This window comes from Chanos chanos, chromosome 11 (genome assembly GCF_902362185.1).
Source record: "Chanos chanos chromosome 11, fChaCha1.1, whole genome shotgun sequence".
NCBI lineage: Eukaryota > Metazoa > Chordata > Actinopteri > Gonorynchiformes > Chanidae > Chanos > Chanos chanos.
The window spans coordinates 1,893,547-1,920,000 of record NC_044505.1 but is presented as its reverse complement, the minus strand read 5'-3'; the positions used below and the strand labels follow the sequence as shown (position 1 = coordinate 1,920,000).

General features: G+C 45.3%; 2 protein-coding genes and 1 non-coding gene across 4 annotated transcripts in view; 2 read left to right on the top strand and 1 right to left on the bottom strand.

Moving 5' to 3' along the window:
- Positions 1-18,921, bottom strand: part of lrba (LPS-responsive vesicle trafficking, beach and anchor containing) — a 232,867-nt gene extending 213,946 nt beyond the window's left edge. The window contains exon 1 of the mRNA XM_030787677.1: positions 18,508-18,921. Coding sequence (XP_030643537.1) covers positions 18,508-18,699 — 192 coding nt within the window. The 5' untranslated portion in view covers positions 18,700-18,921. The remainder of the gene's footprint in view (positions 1-18,507) is intronic.
- Positions 18,922-22,942: 4,021 nt separating this feature from the next.
- LOC115823902 (40S ribosomal protein S3a) lies at positions 22,943-26,199 on the top strand. Of its 2 annotated transcripts, XM_030787940.1 has the most exons (7): positions 22,943-23,022; positions 23,710-23,813; positions 24,396-24,477; position 24,589; positions 25,358-25,422; positions 25,674-25,783; positions 26,012-26,199. In XM_030787940.1, the coding sequence occupies exons 1-7, from the start codon at positions 22,961-22,963 to the stop codon at positions 26,140-26,142; spliced, it is 555 nt and encodes a 184-aa protein (XP_030643800.1). In that variant the 5' UTR covers positions 22,943-22,960; the 3' UTR covers positions 26,143-26,199. The 2 variants fall into 2 exon arrangements, with proteins under 2 accessions (XP_030643800.1, XP_030643799.1); XM_030787939.1 differs by lacking the exon at position 24,589 and having other exon boundaries at positions 24,396-24,583; positions 25,214-25,422.
- Positions 24,231-24,300, top strand: LOC115824306 (small nucleolar RNA SNORD73). Its single transcript, XR_004025696.1, has one exon. It is a non-coding gene; the product is annotated as a small nucleolar RNA SNORD73 (small nucleolar RNA).
- Positions 26,200-26,454: the final 255 nt, after the last annotated feature.

Below are 26,454 nucleotides of genomic sequence, written 5' to 3'. Positions count from 1 at the left end.
AGATGGGCTGAGTTGTCAACCCAGACCTCACAAGAGCTTCAAATCATTCACTGTGTTTCTCTTTAAAAAAAAACACACACACACAAACAAACAAACAAAAACTCAGATCAGTTTCTGCTGAGGGTAAGGGGGCAACATTTATGAGTTTTCTTATTTAAGTTCCTCTCAAACTTACGGGGGGGGGGGGGGGATTCAACATTTCAAAGGGGAGAAACTGGACTATGACAGAATCTGGGTGGGAGTGAATCACCTTTAGAAATCCTAAAACTCAGCTGTTACTCTGCCCCGTCACCATGGCCAGACAGACTGTGGCCAACTGGATCCCAGCATCCAGAGGAAGTCCTGACGACCCCACCCACGGGTCCACTGCTTCAAATCTCCACCACAGATTTACCACAAACACTGGCAGTCCTGAGCATGACGGAGACCAGTACAGAAACACACTGTTCAGGGGTGTATCTAACCGTGAGACTGGTACCACAAACAGCCCACTTGATTCTCTTCTCACTTGACATGAAGAATATAACACACTGAACCCCAGAGTAGGTAAAAATAACTGCCTGGTACCTCAGTACCTTACAGAAAAAAAACATAATAATAAGAAATTAAGAGATGTGAAGAGACATTCTCACTTTTGATCCGGGCTTTGAACATCTCAGTGGAAAGCTCATTCTTTCCACTGAGAAAGGAGGAGAGGAGGACAGAAAGAAAGAAAAGAAGAAAAGGAAGAAGAGGTGAGATGACAGGACGAGTGTGTGAAGACTCTGAGGGGGACTCTGTCATTAATCACAGCCCAGTCTGGGTCAGAAAGAAAACTTCACAGTAAACAGGAGCCCCCTTCCAACCAATCAACTTCCTCCTCTGTCAGTCCAGGAAGAGCAGGATGGCACAAAGGAATATTATGAGTGAGTGAGTGAGTGAGTGAGTGAGTGAGTGAGAGAAAGGAAGAGAGAGAGAGAGGAGATTTGGTAAAAGCAGACAGGAGAGAGAGAGAGAGAGAGAGGAGATTTGGTAAAGGCAGACAGGAGAGAGAGAGAGAGAGAGAGGAGATTTGGTAAAGGCAGACAGGAGAGAGAGAGAGAGAGAGAGAGAGAGAGGAGATTTGGTAAAGGCAGACAGGAGAGAGAGAGAGAGAGAGAGAGAGAGAGAGGAGATTTGGTAAAGGCAGACAGGAGAGAGAGAGACCGAGAGAGAGAGAGAGAGAGAGAGGAGATTTGGTAAAAGCAGACAGGAGAGAGAGAGAGAGAGAGAGAGAGAGAGAGAGAGAGAGAGAGAGAGAGAGGAGATTTGGTAAAGGCAGACAGGAGAGAGAGAGAGAGAGAGGAGATTTGGTAAAAGCAGACAGGAGAGAGAGAGAGAGAGAGAGAGAGGAGATTTGGTAAAGGCAGACAGGAGAGAGAGAGAGAGAGGAGATTTGGTAAAGGCAGACAGGAGAGAGAGAGAGAGAGAGAGAGAGAGAGAGAGAGAGAGAGAGAGAGGAGATTTGGTAAAGGCAGACAGGACAGAGTGAAAATGCAAAGAATACAAAATACTACCGATATCTGTGTAGAAAAGAGAACAGTGGGGTTTCACAAATGCACAGAGAGAGAGAGAGAGAGAGAACCTCAACATACCAGGAAGTATACAACACACACAAATAAAGAAACAAGTCGCTTTGGGTAAAAGCGTCTGCCAAACACCAAATTGTAAATTGAAATGTGAACTTTGATAAACTAGACCTAAAGGCTCCACTCAAGTGTATTACGTCTTTGGTTTTGAAACAGACAAACGGTTCATGGGTATAAACCCCACTGGTTCTGTCATGTCAAAAGCTGTAGTTTTTCAACTGAGGTGAATTATTATTACATTAACACATTTTAAAAGACAAAAAAAAAAAACACATTAGCATTAGAACATCAGCCCTCTGCATTTTCATCTATTTATGGGTGCAACACACACACACACACACATAAACACAGAGAGGGAGACAGAGAGAGAGAGAGAGAGAGACATAAACACAAACACAAAAAAACAGACAAATTGAAATAGGGGCCATGTGCTAACTGATCTAAATGGGTACATGTCGGTGGTTCTGTAACATGCTAAATTAAGTAGGTGATTAAAGTTATTAAATGAAGAGTCGTTATTAAAGTAATGACTGCGTGCGTGCGTGTGTGTGTGTGCGTGTGTGTGTGTGTACGGGTTTTGACACTTGACGTTATTTAGCTGATGAGCACCAGTAGACCTCCATTTTACTCCCTTTACTGTTTCCCTGTTTCACAATCATTACACTTCTGATTTACACAGAATAATAATATTAATAAACAAACATATAAATAAATAAATAATAAACAATGTCCGTGGGTGTGTTAGACACCCCGTTCCCCTAATAACAAGCCTGCCTATGGTGAAGCTATACTGGGTGGTTATACTGGGTGGTTATACTGGGTGAAAATGTGTACTTATTTAGATTTGAAAACACAGAATAATTCCTCTCAGTGCACTGTCAAGCCTCGTATCTGGGCTGGATCTGAATTTCGGAAATCCCTGTGGATTACTCGCGAACTCAGGCAGGGTGAAAGCTCGCGGCGGTCGTCTTCGTGGCCTCGCCGGCCGTTATAAGGAGCGCTTTCTCTAACCTCGTTTTACTGAGAGAGGAGGGTTACGCGGGGACAGCGAACGCAGAGGTCTGAAAAACAACACAGAAACGGCCCCTGAGCATCAGCTGGCGCGGCTGCTCTCGTCAGCTAAGCGTCGTGTTACTGTGGTTTTGGTCGGAGGGCCAGCCCAGAGTCTGCCTGACAGGAGAGTGCATTCCTCTTTATACACACACACACACGACTCAACTGCATCAGCACACTCACATCATTATACTCCTCTTTTTTCCTTCTCTTTTCTTTTCTTTTGGGGGGATGGGAGGGGGGGGGTACCGCCGAAAATGGTGTTTACAAGTGATCAAAAGAGTTCAAAAGGAAATGTCCTCTGATCTTTTCACAACAGTGTAAATTGTTCTATACCTTTTTCTTGTGAAAGGTCTGTTACTGCTCAAAACTGTTCTGATATATTTTTTTTTTATCTATCTCTGAGCTCTGAATCAGAGTGTGTTCTAAAAATCTGGACCACAGCTTTGGAAACCCCTTTACATGACCTCCCCTGGCATAACGGATGTGCGCTCTCTCGTACTGGGAGCAGAGGTATCTGACCGCAATCTCTCTCAGCCTTTAATCAGCGGCGTTTTTCTTTTCTTTTTTCAGCCGCGGTGATGGAAATTCCTCAGCCTAACCGCCGTTTTCTTTCAGGTGCAGAGTTAAGCATTACTCAGTCAAGGCTGTCTTATCTGCCGGAGCAGAACCTCTCCACTGGGGCACCTCATCCTTACATCCAGGCCCAAATCCGGGACACTCAGAGCTCGTCCGACTGCTATCTTGTAAAACAATCAGTCCCTGGTCTAAAGCCCTGACTGCTAAATGGCCCATTTGGAGAGGAAGGGGCTGAGCGGTAAGCAGGAAATCACTCTCATTAGATGGGGTGTAGATGGCATGTCAGAGAAGCGGTTTCTGTTTAAGAAATAGACGTGTACGTGTGTGTGTGTGTGTGTGTATGTGTGTGTGCGTCTAGGAGGTTGATCGGTGTTCGGCTTTGACCTTAACGTGAAACTCCTAATTCTTAGCATCGGCGTAACTGCTGGACCTGGATCAGTTAAAAAAAAATAGTTTTTGGACGGAGACGCGGCAAACGTCATCCATGCTGGGTTTTTTTTCCCCTTTTTTTATCAAGTTCACATAATGAGAAGAAGAGCAGAAAAGAGAGAGGCAGTCTCTCTCTCTCTCTCTCTCTCTCTCTGTCTCTCTGTCTCTCTCTCTCTCTCTCTCTGTCTGTCTCTCTCTCTACCTTCTGTCTATACGCTCTCAGCTGCTAATTAAATGTTTTGGCCTCATTAGCCCCTGCGCTACGTTCCCAGACCTTTTCAGCGTTCATAACAGCCTCTATACTCTAGCGCCGGCCCTCCCACAGAGCTATCTCCGCGTTCATCACCAGTGAGTTTACAAACGCTGCGACTGCCTCTCCGCAAATACTTTACCATGCAAAGCGTTTCGTCAAACTCAGCTGCAACAGGTCATGCAAAACATTAAATACACTACACTACACTACACACACACACATGCACACACACATGCACACACATTAAATACACTACACTACACACACACACACACACACACACACACACACACACACACACACACACGCACACACATTAAATACACTACACTGTTGCAAGGTCTGTCGCTCTACTTAATTAGAGTGGGTAGCGAGTGGTGCTGTCGGCGTAGCCTTTCGCCTGCTTTCAGGGTTGGCTTTCCGCTTCACCGACGATCTCGTTTTTTACTACACGCTCTTAGCTCAGCAATCGCTGCAGAACTATTTCCAGGGCAGGACTAAGGCGGCCGGACAGTCGCGCGTCGCTAGTCGTTCAACAACAAAACACGCCGACTTCTTTAGCCAGCACACGCGGCCCATAAACTTCATATCCACCCAGTTTGCTTTATGCGCGTAGAGACGCTTTAGCTTAGTGCTCAGACGGAATAGGCTCCTGTCTTGATCCTTAACTTTTAAAGCGTTTGAATCCTGACTTGAGTGTCTCCCAAAAGACAGTCTTAGCAGAGAGACACTCACAGAAGGCCACGCGAACGCGCTCGCCAGCCTGGCGCGGCGAGCTGAGACAGGAGGACACGGAAGGTTGGGAGGAAGCATCTGCCACGTCGGGGCGGCATAGCGCCTCTCCAAATGTCGCTTTATCACTGACACGAACTCACACATATCTGTATCACATTAGCAAACACCATTACAGTTCCTCAAAAACACCAGCTGCGCGCTAAATATGGATTCATTCAATAAACAAATTACCACAAAGGCTGCAATCGATTTTCAGCATCAGACGGGGGTTTTTCCCCTAATATTTGAACGTCCTCGTTGTTCAATTCACCGACTTTTCTGTTTTATGGCATGTCGGACAAACCGCCAAAGGCTGTGCAAAGGCTGCGTTAACATGCCTCAGCGAATCCACCTGTCCGACGATGTCACGGTGAAGATTTTACACAAAAGAGCAGGTTCCTCAAGTTTTTACAAGCGGCCGTTAAACATTCATCTGGTAGATCCACTGCCTTGGTTTCATATTCACAGTGCTAAGTTAAAAATATAGATTCAAGTTCACAAAATTCATCAATATCAAATTCACAGATGCTCAGTAAAAATGAAAATGGAAAATTCCTGAGAAAAACAAAAAAAAAACGCTTAAACAAAGAGTTTTGACAGACAGTTAGATTGAGAGTAGGAGCGTCAGCCGGTTTCAGAATGGATTTTTTTTAGGAAGGGGTCGGTTATTCATCCTTAAGGTTGAAGTGGTCACCCGACAAGACTGTTCCGCTTTAACACCTGGGCGTGTTTCCTGCTCAGACAGGACACTGATGCGAAAAGATTTGGCATCTGTCAGATACGGCAACCACCACTTCATCTACTCCAGATCTCAGATCAGTCAGTCAGGTATCTGCGGTATTTCATTGACTGGGCTCTTTTCCCCCAAACATGCCTCCTTTACTGTTTGTCCCTCTCTACTGAAGTTACTCCAATACTAATGGTGATTTGAGCGTGTGGAAACGACACCAAACAAACTTCACATGCCTCACGGAGTGCTCATCACACTGACAGTTTGTCCTGCCAGGTAACAGGGAAAGGGCACACTGGAGACCGCTGCGACAGGGCCGTTGTTATTCAAACCATTTCAATACTGACGTGACCCTGGTCTGGCTCTACACTCAGGAGGGTTTCTGTCCAATCTTCAAATCTTCCCAAAGTCCTGAGGATGTCAGACTACATTCCTAAACTCAGGAGCATAAGAGACAGCGAGGCCGTTTTGGAGAGGCTTTAATCAGGGTTGCCTGCAGGAGCGAGTGTTCCAGTGGGTTCCCGTTTGACTCGGCCGACGTCTTCTTCACTTACACAACAACCGACTGTGCTTCAGAGGATCCTCTCCACATCCTACACACACGGTGAGACGACTCAGCCAGCTCCAGAATGAATTAAAACAAACAAAACAAAACAGAAAGACAGCAGCACCCGACACGCAAACTCCCCCTCTGTTGCTTCATCGCTTAACTGTGGTCTCCACCATTGCTCAGCACAAGTTCACATTTCAACCATGGCATCCTGACGTTAAATCCACAGGAACTCAGACCTGCAGAACTCTCACGCGCTGCGCTATTCACTTCACGCGGAAACAATTACAGGACATATGTTGTCAGACGCTGCCTACACAGGGCACCGAGACTTGGTCTCACGTCGGCAAACTTTCCCTCTGACGCTTTGGTAGTTCACACCGCTTCCATGGAGACAGCAGTGAACCTGGCTGTTCCCTTCCCCCGTGGAAGGTTCCAGAATAGATTCAGCTGGGCAGAGCCATGCTCACGTGCAGCAGTGCTGCCTTGTCTGAAAACACACACACACACACACACACACACATACACACACACACACCCCTAGCTTTGTGTGTTCTAGTGAAACTGAGCTCTCATGGGTCCTTACACTGCCATCTCACAGTGACTCAGTGGTCCCATTTACCACCAATTATAATGAATCTCACTGCAAGAATGGCATCGGTAACCATACTGATGCTATGACATTTTTAGAGAACTCAGGCCTAGCACAGGTGCTGGGATAAATATACACAGGCAGGAGGTCGTCTGAGCGAAGGAACGTCACTCTGACCCACAGGCACGGCGTGAGGGCGGTGTTACGCGCTGTGCCGACAGACTGTTACTGCGGGAGCAGAGCACACGTATGTATGCATGCATGCATTCTCATTAACATGCTGCACAAATCCAACCTCACAACCACCCACCGCTACATGACTTCACCTGCCGCCTCCGTGAACCTGCTTCAGCACAACCTCGATTACAAACACCTCCTCACACAACGGATCTGAACTGAGCACCGCTCGAACAGGAAACATACTGATGTTATTTGCATGCTCTCTCGCGTGTGTGTTTACACAGTGTCCCATCTGCGCTGTACGGTATAGGGTGAACCATCTCCATCACACTTTCTCTACCGTTATTCAACAATATATAAACATAACACAACTAAAAAAATGCATTCAGCTCACAAAATGATCCACTACTAGTTAAATGATCAGTCATTTCAAAAAGCCAACTCTCTTCTTTTTCACTGAACTGAACTGCTCAGGTTCATTAACTCATTCCCTTACTCAGAGCAGTCAGGATGCTTGTAATTGGTAGGTTCTATTAACATAATAAAAACATTCAGTAAACATTAGCGAGAGGTTCTCAGCAGTTAAACACACACTAAGAGTAAACTAGGGGGAGTTTTTTTCTTGTTTTGTTTTGTTTTTTCTTCTGAGCATTAAAAAGAACAGTTAGGCTTCTCATCATGCACCCACCAGCGTCTGAGTCATACTGAAAGACAACCGTCCTCACAGACACCTCAGTCCCGTGTCACATACACTCACTCGCCCTCTCTCTCCACCCAGAGTGTGTGTGTGTGTGTGTGTGTGTGTGTGTGTGGATGGCAGTGAGTGAGAGAAGGAGAGAAAGACAGAGTGACTGTGTGTGTGTGTGTGTGTGTGTGTGTGTCTGTGTCTGTGTGTGTGTGTGTGTGTGTGTCTGTGTGTGTGTGTGTGTGTGTGTGTGTCTGTGTGTGTCTGTGTGTGTGTCTCAGTCCACAGGGATTCAGCAAGTATCCCGCCACGCCTGCTAATCTGCTGTTTACTAACGAGACGTGACGTTTGCTTGGGGGGGGGCACACAAAGGCTCCTGGAGAGTAACACAGCAAGTGCTGCTGCCTGGATATATCACCGCCCCCACTGATGAGAGAAACACACCCCCCCACTGCCTGGATATATCACCGCCCCCACTGATGAGAGAAACACACCCCCCCACTGCCTTCGGTGTTCGACCTGTATCAGCACATCTCTCTCTCTCTCACACACACACACACACACACACATATACACACACACACATACACACACACACATACATGCAAGAATATGCCTGTAGGGCAATGGTCTATTTGTCTTTGTTGGCTATTGTGAAGAACATTCCAGAACACCACCTCTGAGCTCCTCAGTGCTGAGGAGAGCACTCACATTTCCACTCTGACCCAACACTGGCATCCCTGATTCAGTGCTCATGATCCTCAGGGCCCTGGATTAAACCAAGGCCCTGGAATAAACCAAGCTGCAGCGTCTCGGGTGTATCTGCGTTGTGCTTAACCCGGAAAACCTCCTGTGCTCAAGGTTTCGAGGTCCGGAGTCAGAAAAACGGAGTTTTCTAGAGTGTTCTGTCTGTAATGTGTATGACTGTACGGCAGACAGAGGGATCTCCCTCAGTCTGATTGGAGCTGGCACACTGACTCACACTCTCTCTCTCTCTCTGGTGAGACACGGGTGCAGAGAAAGGCAGAAAGTCACTGAGAACAAACACGACAACAACACAACTTTAATCCTTCATCTGAAACACATTTATATCTGTCAGTCTTTTAAGAAACAACAGCATCCAAGTCATGCAATGACATAAAGACTGTCAAAGCAATACAGGAAAGCCATACAACAGAGTGAGAACATGAATGCCAAGCCATACAGAGCTTTGGTTTACACAGCTGTTGAGCACAGAGGCTTCGATGAAACTTTAATGCATTGTGCACATACCACACAGAGATGCCATATCACTTTATAAGTGTGACAAAGGCTCCATGAGGTCTCATCCCTCAGTCACTGCTCTGGCATTCTCGAGCAACAAATTCAGTCTGATTCATTTTAACTGTGTATGTCTACCCGTTTGGCAATGAGAGAAGTGAAAAAAAACGGTGTTTCAGATGAGATGTGTGGTTTGATAGATCAGATCGTTGATAAGAATGGCTAGGCTCCTTCCCCCCACCGAAAGCAAGGCGCGCACTGTCTGCCACCTGCGCGGGCCGTTCAGTGCAGAGTTACCATCAGTGGAGCTGATCTAAGTGAGCAATCCGCGTCTCAAGTTCGAGTAGTTCTGCCTTTGAGCAGAATGATAAGCATCAGTCCGACGAGACGCCGATGCATAGATTCAGGGTTGTAAGTCAGAGTTCATTCACAAGAGCCAGTTTACAAACAGTAAAACTGAAACACACACACACACGCCTTTCTGATGAAACAGTTCAGCTGCAGCGGTTTTTTTTCCTCCCTGAAAATCAAAATGATTTTTGTATGCGGTCTAACCTAATCCATCAAAATGACAGCTTCGCGCCCCAAAAACCGCTTGTCGCTTGTCGACAGGTGCCGATGAATTATGGTTACGACACAAACCAGGTTAGGGTCGACAATTTGTTATAGCAGTTGCAATGGTGAAATTCTCAAAATGGGCTAAATTCAATCATAACACCATCAAACGACCACAGGTGAAATTCAGCGTCTGTTTTTCTTTTCTTTTTCTTTTTTTTTTCTAGAAGTGTAAGCACTGCGATATTAGCACCGCCTTTTATCTCCGGGCAATATACAAAGTATAGGAGATTCAACCTTATCAGTATTCTGTACAATGTTCTGCAGGCTTACGCTGTTTAAACACTCAATTAACTATTCAATAGTCATTATTACTATAGCGATTTCACAGTAGGGTGATTGAATCGGACCCTATTTTGAGTGGCAAAGAGCTGCAAATGAACACACACTAGCCTTATTAATAGTGCTCTCTGACCGTGGGTAAATGTTTGCTGACGGCCAAGCCTACAGGAGCACGATAGTTAATCAGAGCGATTCGTTAAAACGACATTAGGAACATGACGGTTAAAAATCAACTCAACGCTCACTACCTCATGGGACACACCACGGAGGGGGTCCTATTTAAAGGACACAGGCATTTAATGATGTACCAATGGCTTGAGAGCGAGAGGGGGCACGAGTGAGGGGGAGCAGAGGGTAGGGGTTGTTGTTGGAGGCTAACCTTTCGACAGACTGGATGGCATTTCACATGTTCATCAAATCAATCCATTGAGGGGCATTAGAGGAAAGGTTTTCAGCGCTGACAACATCTCCCCGGCTAATACACAACATCGTTTCCAGATGTAACCTACTTATCTGACGTTAACATTTTGAAATTCGGCTATGAGAAGATGTGGAAGATTTCCTTAAATCGCTTCTTCACAGTCGTGTTAACGTAAGAACTCGATAGAGAAAAACGAGAAACTGGATACGTATTTTCTTTTATAATGAGCAATCAATTACTATGTATAACCTTTGTTTTCTGACACCAAGAGGCTAGCTGCAACGCCAACAGCTAAAAGCCTTTTTTTTTAATTAAATCATCATACAGAAACCTGATATAGCTCCTGCTACAATCAGCCTGTTTGTAGAAGCCACGTAAAATATGGACAATATCGCTTCACACAAACAGGTCTGAAGCACTAGCAGAAAAGTGAAAACATGCAAACCAACCAAGTGCAGTGTTGTACAGTAGGTCTGAGTACAACGTAGCCTTACCCTAAGAACACAGTCTGTAATAGCTACCATATCATCATTGCTCTCTGTCAAAAAAGGAAAACCTGTTTGTCTGTTTTTCCTATTGAGGAATGCAAGGCAAATACTCCACCAACAAAAACAGCATTTGCATTATATCACAGGTCTTCTTCTGACAGGTCAGGCTTTACAAAGGCCTGATGAAATGACCCGTTCTCTACTGGCACAGTTTCACTCTTTACTAGACTCCGTGTGTGTGTGTGTGTGTGTGTGTGTGTTCCTTATTAAGGAAGAATAGATTGTAAAACCAGGTTCAGCAGTGTGACAGAGTACCCCATCCACCTTACAAAGTCAAATAAAATAAACCGTGGGCTTTGGTGTCTGAGCGTCCTTCGGTTCCGGAGAGGAGGGGTGTCGTGAAGGTGTTCAGAGGAAACGCTGAGTCAGGTTTCAGCGAAACGGGAGTTGGCGCAGTGGTTTCGTTGTAAGAGAAACAGCTCAGAAAACAGAGGGTTGTAGGTTTGTTTGTTTTCTAAACGTGCGCGCTTCCTTCTGAGGCGTCCTCAAGTTCGACACTAAAACCTGTGGGAGCTCCAGAGACCTGCGACCAACCGAGGACAGAGGAAATCAGATTTGCAAAAGTCACTTTGCATAAGAGCGTCCAGTGAAGAAATGGATGTAAAACGTTGATTTTGAGGCCTGTGGGGCATATGAAATTCTCCAGAATCCTGTGTGATCTTTCACAGGCTGTATTTGATCATTTTTTCTGTTTGCAGAGGCATGTGAGCAGGGAGAGAATGTTAGTGTCAGACACATGCCGGTGTTAAGGGTGACGTGACACTGAGAGACTGCTGCCTGGCTGAGTCACTGCGGTGGAAACAGAGCAGTCAAACTGTCAGACACACTCACACACCTCTCATCTCACTTTAACAACAAACCAAGACGTGCTAAACATCACACACGCACACACACACACACACACACACAAGTATGCACTCACATACACATATGCATATCTGCATGCATGAACACACAATTTCATGCACACATGGGCATGCACTTACACATGCATATTCACATGCATGATCACAAACACATGAAAAAAAACCACATGCATATATTTACACACACACGCACGCACACACACCCCGCTGATGTCTTGGCTTAAGGGAGAATTAATCGGTAAGGACAGTCAAACCTGCGTGAACAGGGGAGGCTTAGCAGACGGGTCAGCAGCGGCAGGAGCCGTGTGGGTAAGACAAACACAAGCAAACTCAACGCAAACGCACTCTCACGCTCAGACACACACTCACACACTCACACACTCAGACACACACTCACACTCACCAGGTAAAACTAGAGCATTGTCCTGTGGAGCTTTTCACCTCACACAGAGACCAGCGGCAGAGACATTAAACAAGCACTGATCACCATCACTGTTCAATAGTCAAAGCCACTACTTTACACACTACCGTATTCGCATCAGGCCATGACTCAGGGTTTAGCCTTTGACCTTTACTGCAGGTCAGAGGTTACTGTATTGGCGTAACTACACACATGGGGGAGGGGGGCGGTGTGTTTAATTTAGAGGACAGTATTCCACTGGAGAGCTCATGAGGGTTCTTTGCTCACTGTTTAATGATGATGTGCCTTTGAACAAGGCACTTAACCCCACAAACCACCGCAGCCCCTGCAACTCCAAAAACATATAAATCTGTGTGTGTGTGTGGGTGTGTGTTAGTCTCCCCCTAGATATAAAAACACAAGGTAAAAGCACATTTCAAAAAGGACTGCTGTTTCACTGTGTGAAAATCAAGCTAAGATAAGGTTCATTACTTCTAGAGACTCATCTGTTTTGGTTTCTCTCTCTCTCACACACACACACACACACACACACACACACACACACACACACACACGCCCTTATCCTGCTGTGTTTAAACATTAGCCTGGAGAGCTTACACTGCCCACAGAACGTTCTGGATCGACCGTTATTCGGCATGACCCCAGGCTGTTGGATTCTGGTTCAACCGGAAGCGTTACACTCAGTTTTTCCTGTTTGCTGGAGAAACAAACTGGGACGAGGTTTTAGTTTACAGGAAACAGAACAGGCAGAAATGTAGGGTACTGACTGAGAATTCTGGGAATTCTCCTCAGCCTGATTTGAGACATACAGGATATGCAGAGCACAGGACACAGCGGAGACAAAGGAGTCCATCACGATGGTGGGGGGGGGGGGGGGGGGAGGACAATAAACTATTCTAAAAGAGCGTCAGATAAGGACAGGACAGACTCATGGGGCAGGGAGCCTGTGTGTGCATGCTGACCCTGAGGAGAGCACAGCCAAGATCTGGAGACTCCATGCAAAAAAAAAAAAAAAAAAGAAAGGAAAAAAAAAAAAAGGGGAGGGGGCCCAAAATCTGGGCCAAAGTCAATACAGTGACACTGTTCATTCTCAGCAAATCTCTGTGTACTCAGAAAGCTGTGTTCAGAGAAGACGTTCTGATTCTCCCTCAACGAGCACAGGTCAGAGTGACACAAATCAAACAGACCTTACAGAGGCTGACACATGACCCCACACAATAAGGTCACTGGGGGTTTTTTCTGTTTTGGTTTTTTTACCCTAACCTGTCCAACCAAACCAACATGAATAAAGACAGACTTGCCTACAGGTTGGAGATTAAGATGAGTCCGTTTATTTTAAGTTGTGAATCACCTTATGTACTCTGGTCAGGGTAACTTAGTGAAACTTTGCTCCTTGAACACCAAAACCGTGCCAGAGAGTTAAGACGTCCATTTTAATCAGTCGCCGAACGGAAACTCGATCCTCATGGAGGTCTGGGTGTGTCGGGAGCGTGGTCATGTCCTGTCTAATCTCTCTGTGGCCGAGTCCAGAGCACAAATACGCAGAAAACATACACACACACACACTCACACACACGTCCACAATCTACTTATTCAGCTCTACCTGACTATCTATCTTCTCCTCCTTGTTCCTGTTTCAGGGAGTGTTTCATCATGAAGGTCAAAGGTCAACGCATTGCTGTTGCTGGCAGTGAGGAGAAGACGAGAGCTAACCCTAAATCCAGATCGAATCAGCATCTGACGCCTTTACAGGACTGGGCCCTGACCTCATTCTCTCACAGGGCTTCTTCACTTTGCGTCCTTTCCTACCAAAATTATTATTAAAATTCTAACAGGACTGAGTATGTAGGAGCACATGCCAGACAAAGGCAAGAGGACTGCCGTTTATGTGGTTAGTTCAGAGAGAGAGAGAGAGAGAGAGAGGGTTACACAGAGAGGTCACACAGAGAGGGTGCACTGAGGGGAAGAGAGACAGGGCTGAGTCACATGGGGAGGGTGCACTGAGGGGAAGAGAGACAGGGCTGGGTCACACAGAGAGGGTGCACTGAGGGGAAGAGGGCCAGGGCTGGGTCACTGGAATATTTTGGACAGTCTCAGGGGAATCTCAGGCCCAGGGTGATGATGACCGCTGTATCACTGACTAAAGAAACTGCATCACTATCCCCCATCCAGACACAACAAACCCAGGCAAAAACAACACAGCTGTCAACTATAAAGGGGTGTGTGTGTGTGTGTGTGTGTGTGTGTGTGTGTGAGAGACTGTGTACCTATGCATGTGAGTGTACGTGTGTGTGTGTGTGTGTGTGTGTGTGTGTGTATGTGAGTACGTGTGTTTGAGTGTGTGCGTGTGTTTGAGTGTGTGCGTGAGTGTGTACGCGTGTGTGTATGTGAATGTGTGTTTGACTGTGTGCATGAGTGTGTACACGTGTGTGTGAGTGTACGCGTGTGTGTGAGTGTACGTGTTTGAGTGTGTGCGTGTGCGTGTGGGTACGCACGTGTGTGTGTGTGTGTGCGTGCGCGTGTGGGTACGCACGTGTGTGTGTGTGTGCGTGCGTGTGTTTGAGTGTGTGTGTGTGTGTGATCTCGGTGAGGAGAGAGAATGAAAGCGATGGAGAAACAGGCTGATGCCTGACAGTTAAAAAAGGGAACAGATCAAATTTCATTTATTCAGTCTGATCAGAGAGCTCCTGTGTTTGAGGAGAATCAGAGAGCCCAGACAGAAACAGAGAGAGAGAGAGAGAGAGAAAGAGAGAGAGAGAGAGAGAGAGAGAGAGAGAGAGAGAGAGAGAGAGAAAGAGAGAGAGAGAGAGAGAGAGAGAGAGAGAGAGAAACAGAGAGAGAGAGAGAGAGAAGCGGTGCTACTGGATGATGTAAAAGTGTTTTGGGGATACGTCTGGAGCTATTTAAAGACCAGAGAAGATGCTCTACTTAAGAGTGAAACACTAATTTTTCTCCAAAAAAAAAAAAAATACCTGCTGGCAAACCTTTATCTCTCGCCATCTTTTATTAGGTCCAGAAAACAAGACCAGAGACAAGTCCAGGGCCGAGGGGAACGAAAGGGGCCAGAAGTCCCTGAGTCTCCTGTGGAAACAGGGCGTCCTCTGGATGAAAAGGTTGCCTGGTGGTGGTCAGTGGAGGAGGCTGAGACAGAGGATCGGGTGAGCCAGCAGGGTGTCCATTACATGCCTCTGTGTGTATCTCTTACTGAGGCCACACCAGACAGGAGAGAGAGAGTCTTCAAATATTTATCAGGACTCAGAGGACGGTGACGCTGTTCAATACAGCCGACACGGAGAGAGAGAGACACACACACACACACACACACACACACAGCCCTCGAAAGACCTCCACACCCTAAACAATGTTCCTCTTATCGTCCCTACCACTGCTGAGAACTTGAATGAATGCAATTCCACTGCGTATTCTGGACTAAGACAAAACCGCTTACGGTCACCTGTTAAAGACACAGAAAACTCATCCCTCCTCTCGTCAAAACTAGTTCGCCTGCTAACACACAGAGAGCAGAGTCTGACGGTGGGTGAAAGTGGAACCGGTGGAAGGAGACCTGCGGCTGGGCTTCAGTGAGATGAAGTGCTTGTTTTCTACACTGTGAGCTTGTAAGAAAATGTCTCATTGTAGAGAGCTGGGGCACCGCAGCGGAAGATCGTTTAACGCAGGGTGGGGACAGTGAGAACGGCATGTCACCTGTTCCCATGGTTCCCACGGAAACAAGCAAAGGTCAGAGGTCAGAAGTCAACGTCTTAATTGTCAAGCCCCACCTGTGGTTTCACTGAGCTGCCAGTGAAGAGCCAGTTGTTTTCCAGCCATGCGAAGACCCGGTGAAAATACAGGAACCGAAAGGCTTGCATGGTTTTTAAGTGTTTTCTACTGTAGGCATCACGAATGGAGGTGTGAGTCTAAGACTGTTAGTGGGAAGATTGTCGAGCCATTCACCAACAGAACATCTGAGTCATCCCCCAAAATACTGTAAATTTGCCCCTTTGGGGGGAGAGAGAGAGAGAGAGAGAGAGAAGAGCAGATAGAGGGAGAGAGGAGGTCAAGACCTCTGTAATAAATCAGATTAGCACTTCACAGGACACAGAGAAAGAGGGAAAGAGAGACACGGAGAAAGAGGGAAAGAGAGATTGAATCAGAGAGAGAAAGGGAGAAAAGGGTCTGAAGTGAAAAGCCTTAAGCGGTTAGAAAAAGTCGATGCGACACTGGTCTACTGAACAAACACACGAACATTTTTATGCAGACCCAAACCAGGCTCTCTGCTCCATGTCATGTGTGTAAGTCTGCACTGTCTCACACACCCTCATAAACTTCCCCAGGACCAACCAAGATCTGCACTGACATTAATGAGACATCTATGGCAAAGGAAGCTAGCTGCCATCCATCAACACCAAAACTTTATTTATTGGACAATTTGTTGCATCGCAAGACTTCGTACTCATTTAGCAAAGACAAAAAATAAACTCACACACACACACACACACAAAGACACACACACACAGTAAATACACTACACAGAGAACAAACCTTAAATTGTGAAACATGCTCCTGCAGATCATTTAAATATCATATATGTTATCTCTGTGCCTATGATCGAGCACAGAGAGAGAGATAGACAGAGCATGAGAGAGAGAGAGAAAGAGAGAGAGAGCATGTTTCTATCTTTGGGCTTTGACATTTTAAACTGCATTTTATAACATTAAGCCACAATTTCGTCTTTGTCAGGAGCCAGAGGAGAGGCGCCATGGAACAGAGACTTTTTACGTTTACCTTGGGAGGACAATATTTATTTATTTAATTAACAGCAAGGTTACTGTAATATGGCACCATCCGCGAGTGTGTGTGAGAGAGAGAGAGAGAGAGAGAGAGAGACAGACAGACAGGGACAGAAAGAGACAGAGACAGAGAGACAGCAAGAGAGAGAAAGAGAGAGAAAAAGAGATGGAGAGAGTGAGAGAGAAAGAGAAAAGGAGAGATGGAAAGAGAGAGTGTGTGTGTGTGTGTGTGTGTATGAGAAAGAGAGAGAGAGAGAGAGAGAGAAGCTCAATTGTGTTACCACAGTGACAAAGCAGTATAGCAGGTTACTCCTCCTCTTCCTCCTCCTCCTCCTCCTCAACACACGTACTCTCTCCCTCTCCCTCCCTCCCTTCACTATTCTCTCTTCTAACTTCCTTATTACCTCCATTCATTCATTCATTCATTCACTCACTCACTCACTCACTCACTCATTCATTCACAGAAAGAAGCATAGGTCAAAGTCATTCTGCAATGTCATTTCCCAACAGAGCTCCAAAAAAATATCCCATGTCCACCTGTTCCACGGTATGAATGGTCAAAATGCTCTGGGTGTCATCAGAGGAAGGAACAAAGCCGGTAAAACGTTTTCAGAAAAGAAAGAGTTTAACGCACTTCCTTGACGTACATAGCCTATACCTACACAGGGTACACAGGCCTAACCTGGCAGAGTTCGCTTACGCTAGACGAAAAAACCGGCACATTTTAACCGCTACCAACTCAAAGTAAAGCGAGTCTCGAGTCAGGGGGTTAGCGATCATAACAAGAGCTCGTCCCCTCTGCTGTGAAGGAAGACGACGCGTATTCAGGTACTAAGTCCATGACGGCATTTAGAGACACTGTTACGTGTAGTAACTTTACACAGATTTTTGGCGACTGTGGGAAACACTCTCCTCATTGTCGCGAGGCGGATGTTGGTTAATTCGTTGTGCTGTAAAGCTTCCAGACAGACTGTGGGTTTTCTTTTTAAACTGTTATCCGTCATATTTAAAAAAAAAAAAACTTGAGTGGTTCACAGATATCGTATTTTCTGCGATTACATCTTTGCGTTTTGACATTTAAAACCTCAAAACCGGTCCCTTACGAATTACAAAAAACTACATTATACACCTATATAGAATATCTACAACTTATCTTTTTTAAAATATTTCTAAAAATGAATGAGTACTAATCATTTATATATATCACAGCAAGTTGACATCAAATGTCAAACCTTACAATTTTAGTTGTATTTGCATCGACGCAAAATCCACAGATGTCTGCAAAGTATGACATATGCTGGTTATTAAATCTTTATTTTCAGTCATCAAATATTACTGGGGAAAATCATTGGGACAAAGTTCAGAGGTCAAACCAGAGCTCGTGCACACTGTGTTACAGTGTTGATTTTCCAGATCATTTTAATAAAATTGCGGATAAAGTTGATCCAAACAGGAGTTACGCAGACGTAGTCCTAAGCTTTCTCACTCTGAAACCCCTCACGCATAAACATAGCATTTCGCTGAGCATGAAATACTGTGTCAACAGAGAGGGCACAATGTTAAACTCCAGAACTAGTGATAAAAAAAAAAGAATTAACCATCTCCGTCGGTTGGTGCGCCACGAAGTCAAAGCACATATAAGAGAAACCTCTGTTGTCTGAACTCGACTCGCGTTTCAAGGGCATTTAAAGTCGGGCTAATTCAGTACAACTGATCTCCTCCAGCTCGCAAATATGCCATACATAAAGAAAATGACACCTTAGATTGCCAAGATTCAATTCCGCACGACAGACCGTCCATGACAAATAGAGACCGTGTCTAGCCATGAACTCATGAAGGTCTATTTAAAGTGAGTCCCTTTAAGCAGCTTACCAGATTGAAGACTGTCTCCACAATGTCCCGGTTGGAAACTTCACCAACTTCGACCAGGCCCGCTAACACAGCGAATTTCATCCGAATTCCCCTGATGGGGATACCGGGGTTAAGCGACATGGTGGTCGCTCTCTCGTCTCCGCCACCATCACCTGGGCGGACGGCAGGTGCCGCAGGCTCCTCGGTGGCCATCGGTATTGAGGGACAGGTGGCAGTAACAGGTAAGACACCTGTTCTGCCTATAGGCGGTGACACTCGGAAAAGTCGATGGAAAAATACTCTACTTCTCGCGCTCCCTTATTTAGGTCCACAGCCTCGAATAAAAGTGTAATGTTTCACTCCCCATCCAATGCAGGCTTCCTGATGATGTCCTGGTTCGGGTTGTGTTTTGTTTCGTTCTTTAGGAACTATACAGTAAAGTACACGTAGGTTGGTATTCCCGTCTATGACACCGCGACATTGGAAGTTGTCACATCCAGCGTATCCATGAGGAAGAACTAAAACTTAGTCGAAAGGCTATCAGAACTGCTCTGGGGAGCCACAATAATGCAACGGTTACTTTTCCTCAAATATATCTGACACATACGGAGACCACGGGATAATTCGCATACGATGAGTTCTGTCAAAAATTCAACGAACAGGAAACGGCGGGTCTCATTTGTTCAGCTGTAAGCTTGCTAAGGCAAAAGGATCTTGCTGATATAAACCCCCCCGGACAGGTAGGCACGGCGTCTGATAAGGCAAAAGCGACCGCTGCTCCCAAAAACCCTCAGGTCCTTCTGCTCCTTCCCTCTGAAACTGCAACCTTAAACACTTAAGTTACGCCGATAACCCACTTAGAGCGCCATCTCTTCCTGAAACTACCTTCTGCTTCAGCTCGTGTCCGCCATGACAGTATGAGCACGCGCGCGCGTGTGTGTATGTGATAGAGTCTGTGAGCCTGTGCATGCAGTGCCAGCTGGGCATGCGCAGCGGGTGGTAAGCGGTCAGAGACTAGTTCAGGTGTATTTCTGTTCAGGTAACAAGCATGATTTAGTTTCACAACGATAGTATATATGCATTTATCTCACAATATCCTGTTTATTTGGTAACATGATGAAAATGTCCGGGCCATTACACTACAAAGACATCTCGACAGAAAACTGTACGGCTTCGCGAGGTTTTAGCCAACCGCAGAGAACAAATAAAAATGTTTGGTGCTCGTTGCAAGTCATAATTCGTATGCACCTGTGTGTACGTCTCACGAATGGTTGTTTTACTAAAACGGGTTCAAACGAAATGATATTATTCAAGCTGTATTTCAAAAAGCTTAACATGTTTTAGCAAACATTAAAATTAAGCGACGAGTTTTATTTGTACTGTTGGTGGTGGTATTGGTGTTTTGTTTACGTAAATAGAAATTCTGTCCAATATTTACTGCGCTGCTCTCTTGAATAAACATCATTATACCACTTGTAAACTGCTGCAGTAACGGTAGAAGAACTAGATTTCTTTTACACATCAGATACAACCTACACATCTGTTTTGAATATGTGCTTTTGTTTCACTGTCATAGTTTGTAATTATGAATTACAGCGTGAATTCAGTACATCTAAGTCTAATGTAATATACTATTAGATATTTCAAAAATTTAACCCAGGGCAGTCAACCCAGAGTGGTGGTGCATCTCTGCAGCTCATACAGAGTGTGCAGCATGCATGTATAGGATCTCTAGCTGTGTCAGAACCAAGACGTTAAAGAGACGTGACAGAAAAGCACCTTCAGCCCCACAACAGGGCTGACTCACTCTGACCCTCGAATTATACGCATTCTATTCCACAACAACATGCATGCACACTTGGTTACGCTGTTGTTGCCCTAAAGAGCTCAATTGTGTTGTAAATTAGCACAGTAATTACAATTTCAAAGTCTGCTCAATACATGCAAAAACGATCATTTACAATGAAAATTTGCAGCACTATTGTTCAAAGCAGTGTCCTCCTCGTTTTTGTAAGACCCTGTGATACAAGGTGAGGCGAAGTCACGGTTACCCCAGCTGGGATGTCTTGGGGACCTGTTGCTAAGGAGTTGACTTCATGTTTCTGTTGACCTCACAAACTCTGTCCCCCAGGATTAACGAGATTCAAAACCCTGACTACAGCAGGAGAGATCAACAAAAGCCCTCACTCTGTGTCTCTTGCCCCAGGATTCAGGTGTTATCCTCTGGGTCAAGATACAGAGCGCTGGCTCAGAAATAATAACCCAATAATATTGCACCGGAGACTAAAACAAATTCATTGATGCTTTTCCCAATTTAAGTCAGGTTGCTGCTTACTGAGGATCATTGCATAAATTCATTCAAGATACATAAACATGCCATGTAGTATCATGAACTAAAGTACATAAACATGCCATGTAGTATCATAAACTAAAGTACATAACTGTATGTAACATACGGTGAACACTAAAAATCACAAAATACAAATAAACAAGAAAAAAAAAAACTTTCCATGATTTCACTTAAAGCTTTGAAGATTCAAGAGTCTCAGGCGTAGTTCAGTCCTTCAGATGTTTTTGAAATGAAAGAAATGACTTACTTATCTCTGAGGACTGATCTCTCAGTTCTTTTAATCACGCTCAACGCTGCAAAAAAAACCAAAAAACAAAAAACATGATCGTCTTTTGCTCAGGCTAATCTCAGATGTGTAAACAAAAAAGTCAAGAGATTTATATTCAACACTTTTCCATTTGTGTGTGTGTGTGTGTGTGTGTGTGTGCGTGTGGGTGTGGGGGGGGGTATCTTTCCCTGGCTGGCACTGGGTTATGAAGGCAAGAGTCATTCTTCTGGTTAAGGGGAAAAAAGGGAGAGGAAAAAATGATCTGATCTGAGATCAGTCATAGGGCATTTGTTGAGCAGAATGAAATGGTGCTGAAAAACGGTGTTGGTGAGTGTTCAGTGAGTGAAGTAAGCCAGACATAGAGATGGCAAAGAGAGGCCGGTAGTCTTCTGGGGCAGGCGGGGCTTCATGGGTGGGTGGAACTTGGCAGGTGGGCAGGCAGAAAGTCAGGTGGACAGACCTGAAGATATGCGTGAAAGGAGAGAGTGAGTTCTCATGACTGACATGGAAAGTTTCCACAGAGATGCTGGTGCTGCACCTGGAGTTGATGCACAGAAATGAAAACATGCGTATGCATGACCGACACATGCCAGGGTCTGGTCAGACATGTGCACTCAGAGGAGAGTAGAGATGACAGGACTCAGAGTGGAAGTGGTCAGCAGATAGGGGTACAGTCGTACGGTGCCCAGCTACCAATTTAAATCTTTGGGAAACAGTAGTTCACGAGTGTTATAAAGCCCTGAGGAGGTTTCAGTGAGAAGCACTGAGATCTTTCATTTTGCCCTCAATGTGAACAGGAACAGCCATGCTCCCATGAGGAGTATCTGTGGCAGGGTTCAGGTTGGTCTTGTTTCAGGACTGACTGATGTCCTGATTGACCTGTTTGATTACTGCACCACGGAATCTACACAGAATCTATCTGCACACACCAGATCCTGTCAGATCACTTCTTACCTAATTACTGAATAACAAATTAGGATTTGCCACATAGATTGGAAAGAACATGTTCTGAATAAAAAAAAAAAGTTAATTATATAAAATGCTACTTGCATTACTACTGCTAATTATTTGTAAACCCATATCAATGTGAGAATGCCATCTTCTCGTTTATATTTACAACAGAGAGAGAAAATGCTCACGAAGCATAAGAGCAATATTAATGTCATTCATTTCCATTCTGCCTGGGCTATGTGATTAGAGTCCCATTATGTAGTCACAGTACATTTAAAGTCATTTGAATTGACAACATGAGATTTATTATTTTTAACAATAGGATTGTTGACTCACTTTGTCTTGAGTTATAATATTCGAAGACAAACGGGACTGGCGTGTTGTCACAGTTCTCATCTTAACTCTGACCATATGTGATACTGAACTGTCCAAGACTCCATCAACTGGTAAATGAATCTTGTAGGATTATTTTTCTTGCAGATTTTATGTATCAAAATATGGGGCTTACAGATATACCTCTATTTAAGCAAAAACTGAATCTGTAACATTGCTTGTGAATCCGTAACATGTGCGTAAATACAAGCAAAGCATGTTCATCTCCAACACGTTTGACGTGCTCTGTATAGAAGAGCGAGGTAAGTAGCAGTGAAGATACATTGTTAGACTAAGAAACTGTTTGTGGTTTAGGCTTGCCTGTGGTTTGCCATGTCGTTAGCATGATGTTACTGGAATTGAGAGAGAGAGAGAGAGAGAGAGAGAGAGAGAGAGAGAGAGAGAGAGAGAGGCGACCAGTAGGTGGCGTTGCGAACGATCACTGGCATATCGCGAGGTTTCTTCCTTCTCGGTCTCGCTTTAATTCTCGCGGTAGTTCCGAATTTCCTCCTCTTTCACTCCCTGTGTTCAACATGGCAGTCGGCAAGAATAAGAGGCTGACCAAAGGTGGCAAAAAAGGTGCCAAGAAGAAGATGTAAGTTACGCATACATGCCGTACCAAACATAATAACTTGTATTCCAACTTTATAGAAGGTTTTCTGTTTAAAAAGGCCAAGGATGTGTTTGATTTTTGCACGATTCTGCTAGCTGATGCCAGCTAATCTTGCTATGACCGCGGCACCCCTTGAAACGTCGGCCTGTACTCCGGTTAAACTGGGAAGTGTGTATATTTATCTAACAAATAGTGTTTTATTCTTATGAGTGACTATAGAGATCAGCCGGCGTTATCTAAAATCAGACAACCGTATACGTGCTAGTTTCAGTGGAACCGACATCCATATTCCTATTGGACTGGCTGCTAAGCTAAGTTTGTTAACGTGTCGGCAGTCCTAACCCACATTGGCAACGAAGTACGGACAGCATATCTGTTAATACTGTTTGTTAGTGCGATACAGTTACTTCGGCCTTTTAAAGAGTCGGTGCTCTGTTTGCCCATTTAGCGAGTAAAACTTAAATTTGGATGTGTGGGGAACTCTAGGTGATATCTGAGCGCTAGCTAAGGTTGCTGTACACACTGGCGGACTGCCCTCATGGGTACGGAGTCTGAGTGTTTTTTGGAAATTGCAGTATTGCTCCTTTACTGTAACGATGCAGTGAATGACAGTGACTGTTTTGCAGTGTTGCTCCTTTAGTTTAACGATGCACAATGACTGTTTTGCAGTGTGGATCCTTTCTCCAAGAAGGACTGGTATGATGTTAAGGCTCCTGCCATGTTCAACATCCGCAACCTGGGCAAGACCTTGGTCACCAGGACCCAGGGAACCAGTAAGTTTTCCCAGCATCACTCGTCTTCCCCTGAAATGTGCTCAGCTGTGTGTTTGGGTTGTTCAAATGAACCTGGTTACTGCTCCTGGAAATATAAATTTCAGACAGCTCAATGGATTCTGTTTTTCATACGTTGTAATATTTCCATGCTTGCAGTCAACAAGGCAGGTTTACCACAAGAGCAGGATTTTTGTATTAGTTCAACAGCAAAGGTCAAGATTGTCAAAAAGAATTGTCCTTTGGCTTGACTTTGTGGAATAAACCTTAACAGCGAGAAACCTTGGTGGAGTTGTTTCAATACCTTTAAACGCGTAAAATTTGTACGCAGTGTAGAGTGTTGGTTGGTTGTTTTACACAGGGTGTGTTTACTGTGATCTGTCCTCACTGCTGTGGGATGTTTGTGTCTGAGGAGATGGGAAAACATGATGACTATAGTTTTGGTCCCAAATGACAAACAGTGATTACTGTCATGAGATCAACTGACGTTCCCATGCTCTGCCTCCTCATACACACACACACACACACACACGCCCGCACTCGCGCCGAATAACTGATATAATCCTAATCCTACTCTCAATCCAGGAATCGCCTCTGACGGTCTGAAGGGCCGTGTGTTCGAGGTCAGTCTCGCCGACCTGCAGAACGACGAGGTCGCCTTCCGCAAGTTCAGGCTGATCACCGAGGACGTGCAGGGCAAGAACTGCCTGACCAACTTCCACGGCATGGACCTGACCCGGGACAAGATGTGCTCCATGGTGAAAAAGTGGCAGGTAAGAGTTCTGCTTGGGCGTTTGGTTCTCCCGGGCCTGGCCGGATGGGTCTAACGAAGGGGTTTGTTCTCTTTGGTGTGGTTAGAATGAGATGGGCCTGTTCTTCCAGAAATGCCTTTTACTTACAAGGTCAATACGACATGCACTCATGTGCTTGGCTTTTCAGATAGACTGGGTCATTCTGAGTATCATTTATTTTTCTCTGGGCTCGATGCGCACAGGGAAGCTGTATGATGAATAGGAAAAAATCAGTTTCTTTTTCAGCGAGTAATTTGACCTTTACCCCTGATGCGACTAAGAATATTTCACTGGCCTGTTGTTGTAAATCACAAACTGAAGTTGTCAGTCTGGCCTTCTGTCAGGACGCCAGCGCGGAGCGGCTTTCACCAGCCACCATCAAAGTCTGGTTTCTCTCCAGTTTGTCCAGACGCAGTGTGTCACTCACAGGAGTGCACGTGCCCTGACCAGTTAGGAACCAGGTCTTAGTTACACAGGGACCTACGGATCAGTAGTTCTTCTGAGTTTGACTTCAGTAGTTTAGTAACAGAGCGAGTCCCTTTGTGTCTCTTCCCCGCGGGTGTGTGTTCTCATGGCGTTGATGGGTTTTTTTCTCGCTGTTTGTCCTGTCAGACCATGATTGAGGCCCATGTGGATGTGAAAACCACAGACGGTTACCTGCTCCGTCTCTTCTGTGTGGGCTTCACCAAGAAACGCACCAACCAGATCCGCAAGACCTCCTACGCCCAGCACCAGCAGGTCCGTCAGATCCGCAAGAAGATGATGGAGATCATGACCCGTGAGGTCCAGACCAATGACCTGAAGGAGGTGGTGAACAAACTGTAAGTGGACCCGCGCATACACACTCACGCCATTCCGTGTTGTTTGGTTCTGTTCTGGGCTGATTTAATGATTTGACTGAAATAAAACACTTTTTACATGTTTGAATTGTGCTGAGTCATGATGCATGTCGCATGCTTGGCCAAGTTCAGCTGACATTTTGGAAACGTGCATTTATTAAATGCTTAGGGGTTGGGAGAGTAGATCCTTTGGCTGTGGTGTGACGTGTGGGGTTTCCCTGTCTGTTTTGCAGGATCCCTGACAGTGTAGGTAAGGACATTGAGAAGGCCTGCCAGTCCATCTACCCTCTGCACGACGTCTACGTCAGGAAGGTGAAGATGTTGAAGAAACCCAAGTTTGAGTGTAAGCATCAGTCACCTCTGACAGATATTGACTGATATCTGATATTGACTGATATCGCACTGATATTGACTCATTTTATATGTGGTGAATCTTTATCTGTGCACAGTTAGTTATTTTTTTTAAGAGGAGAAGGACTAAGTCACACACACCACTGAGTTTGATCCTCGTGTTGTTCTGTGAGAGCTAATCTCTGTGTGTGTGTGTGTGTGTGTGTGTGTGTGTGTGTAGTGGGTAAACTGATGGAGCTGCACGGTGAGGGTGGAACCAGCACCACCGCTGCCAAACCCTCTGGAGAGGACACTGGAGCTAAGGTGGAGAGAGCCGATGGCTACGAACCCCCCATCCAGGAATCTGTCTGAAGCTCCTCCACACACAGAGTCCAAGTCAATAAATAAAAGTGTAAATTTGAAAAATGAGTCTAACGTCTTTATTTTAACTGTGTACGTTTTGCGGTCATCGAAAAATCAACCCGTGAGCGACTTTTCTGAAAACGAGGCAATTTTGAGAACAGACTGTGAACACACTGGGTAGCGGCTTTTAAAGCTCAGTCGTGCGTTGGCCTGTTTTAGGGTTTCCCTCCTTTAGGTGGAACCTGTTAATGTGTTGAGACAGATCTGCCCTCTGGGTTCTTCATCCTGGTGTTCAGTATATTTCAGTGCAGAGAATGTTTG

Bases quoted from the DNA above. Each gene is read 5' to 3' on its own strand.
- LOC115823902 (XM_030787939.1), top strand. From the start codon at position 22,961: ATGGCAGTCGGCAAGAATAAGAGGCTGACCAAAGGTGGCAAAAAAGGT. The intron at 25,423-25,673 runs GTAAGTGGACCC...TCTGTTTTGCAG, and splicing joins AAGGAGGTGGTGAACAAACT to GATCCCTGACAGTGTAGGTA. The intron at 25,784-26,011 runs GTAAGCATCAGT...GTGTGTGTGTAG, and splicing joins GAAGAAACCCAAGTTTGAGT to TGGGTAAACTGATGGAGCTG.